The following is a 9,511-nucleotide window of genomic DNA, read 5'->3' as shown; positions in this document are numbered from 1 at the left end:
CTTTCCTGCTGCTTTTCAGAGGCTGTAAACTGCATGGGAGGAGATCGCCCATCTTTCTCTGCAGAACTTCTACAGATGTGCCACCTCTCGGTTGACAGCACGGTTCCCTACCTACTAGACCCCCCAGCGCAAACCCACACCTCTCAGAATCGTCCAGACATATCTCCAAGCAGCGTTCACAACACTGTCCAAAACTTATGGGGCTGTTCCCCTGAAGATTTAAAGTGTCAACTGCTCCAGGCCAGGTCCTCCAGTCTGGGAAACCCGATGGAGGGTCGACATGAATGTTTCTATTCATGTCCATTCCAGACACTTTGGGACTCGAGAGCATATCTTCAAGTCCCTTTCGACATTCGACAGCAGTAGGTCTGGTTTTGCTGTGGTTAGTTTTTGCTTTGGGGTTGGTCTTGGGTCTTTGCTTTGGGCCCCACTGGGCTGAAAGTGCTTCAAGGCTAGGATCTCTTTCAAACTCAAGTGTGGATACAGTGACTATTACTTTTAAAATAAAGTGATGATGGACGAATTTGTTGAGATGGGGACTCGAACTGTCAACTCCCTGAAAGTGCTCATCTAGGGCACCCCATTGCCACCTCTAGCCCCGCCTCCGGAAGTCTCTAGCTCCGCCCCCCAGCCGGGCCATCCCAGCTTCCCAGACGTGGGCGGCCTAGTGAGCATGCGCGTGATTTGCGAGGCACGCCGGGAGTTGTAGTTTCGCCGTCGGACGGAAGCCGGGAGGCGCGTGCGGCGGGATGTGGCCCAGAGTGTTGTTCGGGGGGGCCCGGGTGGCTGCAGGCAGGTGCCCCGTGCTGAGGCCTGGCCTCGCCGCACGCCTCCTGCCTCAGCGGACCCCCGAGCCCTCTCTAGCCCTGCGGCAGAGTCTGCACGCGACGGCGTCCCGCGCTGTCCCGCTCATTCCCATCGTGGTGGAGCAGACGGTACGGTGGCCGGGCGGGGACAAGGTTCGGGGCTCCGGGCTAAATGAGGGGACAGCTGCCCCCTCTTTACCTCCATCTGCATCTTCCTGCCCCAGGGTCGTGGCGAGCGCGCCTATGACATCTACTCGCGGTTGCTGCGGGAACGTATCGTGTGCGTCATGGGCCCGGTGAGCGCCCCGCGCCGGGTCCCCCCAGTCTGTCCCGCCCCATGTGTCCTCTCCTCTCGGGCTCCACTGACTCCTGGTCTGTCCCCCGAAACTCTTCTCCCCAGGACCTAGTCTAGCCTCAGCCCTCATAAACTTCATGCCCTGGGCGACCCCCAGCCCCGGACCATAGACCTTCTGAGCTCCCCTTTGATTCCTAGTACCCCCTTCCCCATGCTCTGAAACTGTAACCCTTCTGGACCCCAGGCCCTCTCCCCGCCACATTCTAGAACCTCAGCCTTTTCTACCCCTGCCTTCCTGTACCCCAGACCCCCGAGGTCCCCACAAATCCTCATCCTCCTCTTGAGGCCTGAATTCTTCTGGCCCCGCTTCCAAGGTCTCTAGTCCCTTGACCAAGCACCCTCAAGTCGCCTTCCTTGTCCTCTTTGCTGTCCTGATCTGGGAGTAACACTGCCCCCTCCCCACGTACAGATCGATGACAGCCTGGCCAGCCTGGTGATCGCCCAGCTGCTGTTCCTTCAGTCCGAGAGCAACAAGAAGCCCATCCATATGTACATCAACAGCCCTGGTGAGCGGGCCTGCCCACCTCATGTGGAGGGCACCTGGCATGCGGGGGCATCCCCACTTCTGTCTGTGTGGAGGGGCTCAGGAAACCGAGATCCCTGGTCAAGAAGTTAGGGAGGGAAGTCGCTGACTTTCCGTGAGCTTTTGAAAGTGGTGGCAAGCTGTTCTTTTCCTGGGGAAGGATACAGGGCATTCTTCAGAATCCCAAAGATGTAAGTCCAAGATCACAAATTGGCAGCTGAATTCCCCTGGTAGCATATGAGTACTTTAATCTCATTCCTAGTTCCTTCTTCATCTGAACAAATTTGAAATAGTTGTCAGTATTACAAAATTGCTTTATTCCCCCTACTCCCTAATTACCCAAAAAGGTAAATGAAAAAAGGAACACACCAGTTGCTGTCAAGTTGACTGACTTGCTGTGTCCCCAGGTGCATCAGAATAGAACTGTGTCCAAGGGAATTTTCAGGGGCTGGTTATTTGAAAGTAGATTGCCAGGCCGTTCTTCTGAGGCATTTTTAGGTGAACTTGAATCTCTGACCTTGCTGTTATCAGCCAAGCACGTTAACGGTTTGCATCATTGAGGGACCCAGGGCCATGCACGTTGATAAATTGCTCTGCCTGGGTCCATGGCCAGAGCCTGTACTCTTAAACCATCACACTGTCCAGTTTGTAGCGCAACTGAAAGTCTACTTGCCTGGCACGCTGGAGCAGGGGACTGTTTCATTGCTTAAAGGTTATAGGTTCAAACTCACCCTGTGATGCCACCAAAGAAAGGCCTGGGGCTCTCCAGTAATGCTTGTCTGTTGTTTGGTACCACTGAGTCGGAGCCTACTCATAGCTGACCCTCCAGCGGGTTTTCAGAGGCAGGAAATTACCCATCTCTCCCATCAAGCAGCTGGTGGATTCAAACCCTGTGCCTTTTTGGCAGCAGTCAGAGCCCCCTCTGTAATGCTTACAACCTGGAGACCCTGGGACACAGGTCTGCCGTCGCTTGGGCTCCTCCCTGAGAGTCTGGATCAACTTGGCAGCACTCAGCGGCATCGGGTTCCAGGTCCCTGGGTGTCCCAAATGGTCTGCATTCAGCTAGTGAAACCCAGAGGTTGACAGTTCAGACCCACCCAGGGGCACTGTGGAAGAAAGGCCTGATGTTATTACTTCCAAAGACCCTAGGACAACAGTTCTGCTCCGGCACACATGGAGTGTGTGCAAAGGCGGGATGAACTACAGGACTTTTTTCCACAGCGGCCCCTGCCCTCACCGGCACCCCCTCCCACAGGTGGCGTGGTGACCTCGGGACTGGCCATCTACGACACCATGCAGTACATTTTGAACCCCATCTGCACATGGTGCGTGGGCCAGGCCGCCAGCATGGGCTCCCTGCTCCTGGCTGCCGGCTCCCCAGGCATGCGCCACTCGCTCCCCAACTCCCGCATCATGATCCACCAGCCTTCTGGGGGCGCCCGGGTGAGTGCCAGACCCCGTCATCGTGGAGGTGGTGATGGAGGGCTGGGGGCAGAAGTCAAAGGTGTTGATCAAGCCTTCCCAGTGGGGGCCAAGAGGCAGAGGGATGTTGAGGGGCTTACTATGAGCTGACCCTCCCAAAACTAGAGCCCAAGGAGGGCTGCTCCAGGGTCGTAGCAGGCCTGGCACCGCCTCCTCCATTTCCTGCCCCAGGGCCAAGCCACAGACATCGCCATCCAGGCCGAAGAGATCATGAAGCTAAAGAAACAGCTGTACAGCATCTACGCCAAACACACCAAGCAGAGCCTGCAGGTGATTGGTGAGTGCCCAGCGAAGGCGCGAGGCGTGCAGGACATTCGTGGTCTCTCAGTGTTTATAGCAGTTATGCCTGGGCTGAGGACGGCTCCGGATAGGACAGGGTTCAGTGTGTGGTTCATAGGATCACCGTGAGCGGTACTCGACTAGGCGGCCCCTAACAACGATTCTGTAGTCTGTTGAGGGAGCCCAGGTCATGTAGCTCTGGTGGTGTTGTCCACAGGCGAAAGAGGGCCAGTCTCCGATCATGTGATTTATAGCCTCTGAAAACCCCCAGAGGGTCAGCTGTGCGTCTGTTTTAACTTGAGTAGTGGTGGTAGAGGTTTTGTCAGACTGCCAGCTGAAAGGTTGGTGGTTCGAACTCACAGAGAGAGATAAGTAGTCTGCCGTGAAGGCTTGCATCCCTGACGGAGGGTCGATGTGACAGCAGGAGGGTTTGGTTTGAGAGTCGCGTACACGTGCTGATGAGAAGTTAGAGCTTGACCAGGATGTGGCACAGAGAAGGGGCGTGAGCACAACCTGGAAGATGTCGCCAGTAGACCGTTAACTCAGGGCTGTCACAAACCTGTCATTTGGTTTTTTTGTTTGGTGGTGGGTTTTTGTTGTTGTTGTTTGTTTGTTTTTCGTTTATTTCTTTTTCATTTCGATGAACATCTACAGAGATTTTGAAATCCCATTCATTCATTGTTGCACCCTTCTCCCCACCCCACCCCCCCCCACCCCCCCCCCCCCCCCGTTTGCTCCTCTCCTTCAAAAGCAAAAGAAAAACTCCCTCATTGGTTTGCAGTCCCCCCCACATCACCCAACCCCAAATATAATCCACTCTGCAGCCCTCATTCCGTACTCTTACGATAAACATAATGCCCTAAAATAGAAAATGTCCTCTCCTCCAAAGACTTCAATGCCATAAACATATTTCTGTTGTTGTTTTTTTTAATGACTTTTTTTATGAACATTTATCTTAATGCTAGTCTTTTTTTCTTTTTATTATTTATTATTATTATTGTGTGTGTGTGTGTGTGTGTGTGTGTACTGTCAAATCTGATCCAACTGGTACAGGAGGAGATAACTCCTCCTTCTCCAGCAGAGCATCTGGTGGATTCGAACCGTGTGCCTCTGGGATTGCAGTGCAGCTTCTTGCCACTAGGCTGGTTTTTCTTTTGTTGTTTTTTTTTTAAAATGCCTTATCTGCAGAGCCATAATAAAGTGAAGTGCAACCAAACACAGGGGTGCTGGTGCCGGAAGACCTGGCTGGAACAGGAAGGCCCAAAAGCCCCAGAGGGCTTCCAAAGCTGTGACCCTTCAGAAGCGGGTCCCAGATGACCCCCTGCCTTGTGGGCCCCCCGGGATGGCTTCACACCGCCAACCTTTTTGGCTGGTAGCTTAACCATCTGTGCCATCCAGGGATTCACGTTAACAGCTTAAATTGAGAGCTCTGGTGGCCTAGTGGGTAATTCATTCTCCTGGCAACCCAGTGGTAGGCAGTTCAAATCCACCAGCTGTTCCTTGGGAGAGAGGCAAATTTCTGTGCAGTTTATAGCCTCCAAAAGCCCACCAGAGGGTCAGTTACGGACTGCTTCCAACTGGACAGCACTGACTTAGTTGTTTTTTGTTTGGTTGGTTTTAAAATTTTTTTCTTATTTTATTAGTGTGTGTGTGTGTGTGTGTGTGTGTGTGTGTGTGTGTACTGTTAAATCTGATCCGACTGGTACAGGAAGTTGTTCCTCCTTCTCCAGCAGAGCATCTGGTGGATTTGAACCATGTGCCTCTGGGATTGCAGTGCAGCTTCTTGCCACTAGGCCACCAGAGCTCCCAGCACTGACTTAGTTTAACAGCTTAAATTAAGAAAGTCAACAGGCTCATGATGATGAGAGTGTGAGGGTGCATCCTCTCTGAAATACAGGGTCGCTAGGAGCTGGAGTCGATTCCGTGGAAACAAAAAAATAAGACATCATTGAAATGGATGTTTTACCAGTACGGAAAGTGAGGCACAGAGAGGAGGCTAAGGTCACACGGGGCGGGGGACGCCGGCCTGCCTCCGGGGTCCCTTTTTTTTTTTTGGTTTTTTTTTTTTTTTAAATTTTTATTGTATTCTTTTTTATGTGTACCGTCAGATCAGATCTGACTGGTACAGGAAGAGATTGCCCCCTCCTTCTCCAGCAGAGCATCTGGTGGATTTGAACCACCTACCCTGGGATTGCAGTGCAGTGTCTTGCCACTAGGCCACTGGAGCTCCCTGGGGTCCCTTTTCTTAACCCCACGTGTGCTGCTTCCCCTGCAGAATCGGCCATGGAGAGAGATCGCTACATGAGCCCCATGGAGGCCCAGGAGTTCGGCATCTTGGACAAGGTCCTGGTCCACCCGCCCCAGGATGGAGAGGACGAGCCGGAGCTGGTGCAGAAGGAGCCCACGGTGGCGGCCACTGAGCCAACCCCAGCAAGCTCCTGAGACCCGGCCTCCCCGCCGGAGGACAGCAGAGGGGCCTGGGGGCCCTTCAGGAACTGTGGATTTGGGGGTGCCCCCGGGATTACGGGGTAGCCTGGCTGAGACACTGTGATTTTAAATTAAATCTTACGGTCTTTGTGCCCCGGTGTGTGTCTTCCCTCACTGTCCCACTGAGGAGCCGCAGCACGGGCCTCACACGGCCCTGGACCCCAGCCACGTCCTTCATTCCAGCGGACAGCCTCATTGTCAGCTGTCATGGAGCTGCCCCCCACACCGTGGAACAAGTCTCTGCCCAGCCCTGCACCATCCCCACGATTTGTGTGGACCACATTGTGAGCCACAGGGTTTTCACTGGCTGATGGTCAGAAGCAGATCTCCAGGCCTTTCTTCCTGGTCTGTCTTACTCTGAAAATGCCATTCAAACGATGCTGACCCTGATGGTCTCTGAAGTGGAGTCCCAGGCACAGTTTCCAGCATCACAACACAGTGGGACTTCCGGCAGGCAGTGTGCTGAGAGGCTTTCTTCATGGCGACCCCACGTGTAGAGTAGACCCAGAGCAGAACTGCTCCTCAAGCTTTCGGGGGCTGTGCCTTTCCAGAAGCAGGTTTCCAGGCTTGGCTTCTGAGGTGCCTCAAGCATGACTCATAGCGACCCTATGAGCAAAAGACCTTTCTATAACTATCGTTGTTTCTCATAGTTCATAGTTTCCAGAGGCATGTTGTTTAGGAAGTGGATGCCACTCCTGCTAGGTGCCTCTAGAGGGATTCAAACCACTAACTTTTCCTCTAGTTGTCAGATGCCTTCAAGTTGTCAGATGCCGACTCACAACAGTCCTGTGTACAGCAGGATGAACGCTGTCTGGCTCCGTGCCGGCCTCCCAGTCGCTGCTGTGTTCGGGGCCATTGTTGCGACCACAGTGCCATCCGTCTTGGTGAGGATCATAGTGTTTTGCAGCCCTATATCCCCTGTATTATCTTTCTAGCAGCCTGTGCAAGTTCAGGCTGGTCAGAGAATGTGGAAAAGAGAAGACTCAGTGCCTTTGAATTGGCCAAGAATTAATACTATTCCAATGAATTACCAAGAGAACAAGCAAATCTGTCTTAGAAGAAGCACAACCAGAATGTTCCTTAAAGGCACGGATGATGAAACATCACCGCACATACTTAGAGCATGTTGTTGGGAGAAGCCAGCTGTTGGGCTAAGACATCAGCTTGGAAAGGTGGAGGGTCAGGGAAGGTGAGAAACACCCTCCAGGAGGTGGTTGACAGGGTGGCAACAGCGATGGATTCAAGGACACGAACTTTGGACATGTTGCTAGGAACGGCTATTCCTTGGACATCATGCTTGGAAAGGTAGAGGGTAGGTGAAAGATTAGAAGACTTTTATCAGGTGGATTGACACAGTGACTGTAGCAACAGGCTTGAGTGTGTCAGAGGTTGAAGCTCAGGACAGGACAGGGTTCAGATCTGTTCATAGGGTCACTGTGGGTTGTAATCGACAGCACCCAGCAACAATCAGTTGAGACGGTGGTGCAGGAGCACGCAGTGCTTCCGCGGGTTATCTCTAAGTTGGAACCAACCTGTGGGCACCTAACATTATCACCAAGAACGTGTTTCAAGGTGGGAGACGTGTGTGTGTGTGTGTGTGTGTGTGTGCTCGCGTTTGTCTGAATACTAGTTAGTGGAGAAACTCCCTAAAAGGGAAACTGATGAGCCAGCTTTCACTGAAACCCTAATTCTGCAGCCTAGACCCCATCTCTTATTAAACTTGACCTCAGTTCCCTGACCTCTGCACCCTTGACCCATGGCTGTATCTTTAGCCTTAGCCTCTGTAACCTTGGTTTTGACCCCAATCCTCTTATGACCTCTGATCGGGTCTGGATCCCGCCACCGCAATGTCGGATTTTTCAATGTTGACTTCAAGTCAAATGCAAGGGTATCAGAAGAGGCGGAATGCTCTGCAAGAGCCAACGACTTAAGGCGGCTGCCTGTTTTAAGGCTGGACCTGCAAGAATGAACCTCCAGCGAAGACAGCGCCTTTAACACTATGTAGAGTACAATAGCCCTGGGAAGAAGGTGGGTTCTGAGAGCCAATAGCTTTAGAGGGTGGGCCAAGGGACAACCAATAAGGCTGAGCCAGAGGCGGGGCTCTGAGTAAAGACCAATAGACGGGGGAACTGGCACAGTCACAGCCAATGAACTGGGGCGAGGGCGTTCCGCGGGCCCTGCGCTGCCACCACCACCACCGGCTGGGGCTAAGGCCATGGCCGGCAGCGGGTCGCTGGCCCTGCGGACATTGCCCGCGCAGAGCTGGGTGCGGGGCTCGAGCCCGGCCGTGCTGAGCCGCCTGCGGGATGCGGCCGTGGTGCGGCCTGGCTTCCTGAGTGCGGCCGAGGAGGACACGCTAAGCCGCGAACTGGAGCCGGACCTGCGCCGCCGCCGCTACGAATACGACCACTGGGACGCGGTGAGGGGCGGGGCCGGGGCAGCTGACGCAACGGCGTGGCTTGTGGGGCGGGGCTTGCGGGGGCGGGGCCACGAGTGAGGGTCAGAGCAGGAGCAGGTATTGGGCCACCTGCATGTCTAGGACCTGGGGTGGGCGGATGGGCAGCCACGGCCCGGCGGGGTCGTGGCGTGACCTGATGTTGGGGTTGGGGCCGCATCCCGGACTAGACTAGGGGCAGGATCTGGGAGGAGGAGTGAGTTAAGGGATGGTCAGTGGAGCTGGGGTCAACGTGGACTTCGGTGAGATCAGTTTGCAACGGACTGAGACGCTGGGTCTTGTGATCGATTTGGGGTGACGGTGGAGGTGGGGTAGGAGAGGCCTGAGATTGGGAAGGGGCTTAGTTGGATCATACAGGACCCCCACCCCGGGTGTCTGGGCCATGGAGAGCCAGCCCCTCTACTGCCCACTCCCCCCTCCCCCGTGCCTCAGTTTCCCTCGGACCCTTCAGGCGTGACTTACCCTCTCCGTGCAGGCCATCCATGGCTTCCGGGAGACGGAGAAGACGCGCTGGTCGGAGGCGAGCAGGACCATCCTGCGGCGGGTGCAGGAGGCCGCCTTCGGCCCAGGCCAGGCCCTGCTGCCCGGGGTGCACGTGCTGGACCTGGAGCCGAGGGGCTACATCAAGCCGCACGTCGACAGCGTCAAGTTCTGTGGAGCCACCATCGCTGGCCTGTCCCTGCTGTCCCCAAGTGTCATGAGGCTGGTGCATACCCAGGACCCCGCAGAGTGGTTGGAACTCTTGCTGGAGCCCGGTTCCCTCTACATCCTAAGGTACAGCAAACCCCGAAGACACTACCCACCCTCAGCACCCCAACAGGCCACCTGCCTGGTGTCCACATTGGGCCCAGTATCAGGTGCCATGAGCCATTCCAAAATGAGCAAGGCCACACGAGCTTGCCTGGGGCCCAGGAACCCCCACCCCCAAATCACAATTTCCCTCTTCTCCTGCAGGGGCTCCGCCCGGTATGACTTCTCCCACGAGATCCTCCGGGATGAAGACTCTTTTTTTCGGTGAACGCCGGATTCCCCGGGGCCGACGCATCTCTGTGATCTGCCGTGCACCCCCTGAGATGGGGCCCGGGGAGCTAGCACAGCCCCCCACGGCTTGCTGACTCCAGGGG

The 9,511-nt window shown here is 54.9% G+C and overlaps 2 protein-coding genes across 2 annotated transcripts; both read left to right on the top strand.

Moving 5' to 3' along the window:
• Nucleotides 1-737: 737 nt before the first annotated feature.
• Nucleotides 738-5,887, top strand: CLPP (caseinolytic mitochondrial matrix peptidase proteolytic subunit). Its single transcript, XM_006896361.1, has 6 exons — nucleotides 738-935; nucleotides 1,031-1,102; nucleotides 1,571-1,667; nucleotides 2,940-3,127; nucleotides 3,338-3,443; nucleotides 5,721-5,887. Exons 1-6 carry the CDS (start codon nucleotides 750-752, stop codon nucleotides 5,885-5,887), a joined length of 816 nt encoding a protein of 271 aa, XP_006896423.1. The 5' UTR covers nucleotides 738-749.
• A 2,260-nt stretch (nucleotides 5,888-8,147) lies between these two features.
• ALKBH7 (alkB, alkylation repair homolog 7 (E. coli)) lies at nucleotides 8,148-9,502 on the top strand. The gene is given in 4 exon segments (XM_006903806.1): nucleotides 8,148-8,351; nucleotides 8,863-9,161; nucleotides 9,342-9,393; nucleotides 9,395-9,502. Coding segments are annotated over 4 exon segments (663 nt in total).
• Nucleotides 9,503-9,511: the final 9 nt, after the last annotated feature.

Source organism: Elephantulus edwardii, unplaced genomic scaffold, assembly GCF_000299155.1.
Source record: "Elephantulus edwardii isolate Elephantulus edwardi_28Jun2011 unplaced genomic scaffold, EleEdw1.0 scaffold00185, whole genome shotgun sequence".
Taxonomy (NCBI): Eukaryota; Metazoa; Chordata; class Mammalia; order Macroscelidea; family Macroscelididae; genus Elephantulus; species Elephantulus edwardii.
The sequence above is the reverse complement of the archived record's forward strand: the minus strand, read 5'-3'. Positions and strand labels throughout refer to the sequence as shown.

Excerpts from the sequence above, each read along its gene's own strand:
- CLPP (XM_006896361.1), top strand. The coding sequence starts at position 750 with ATGTGGCCCAGAGTGTTGTTCGGGGGGGCCCGGGTGGCTGCAGGCAGG. Across the intron at positions 3,128-3,337 it reads AGCCTTCTGGGGGCGCCCGG|GGCCAAGCCACAGACATCGC; the intron begins GTGAGTGCCAGA and ends TTCCTGCCCCAG. Across the intron at positions 3,444-5,720 it reads GCAGAGCCTGCAGGTGATTG|AATCGGCCATGGAGAGAGAT; the intron begins GTGAGTGCCCAG and ends CTTCCCCTGCAG.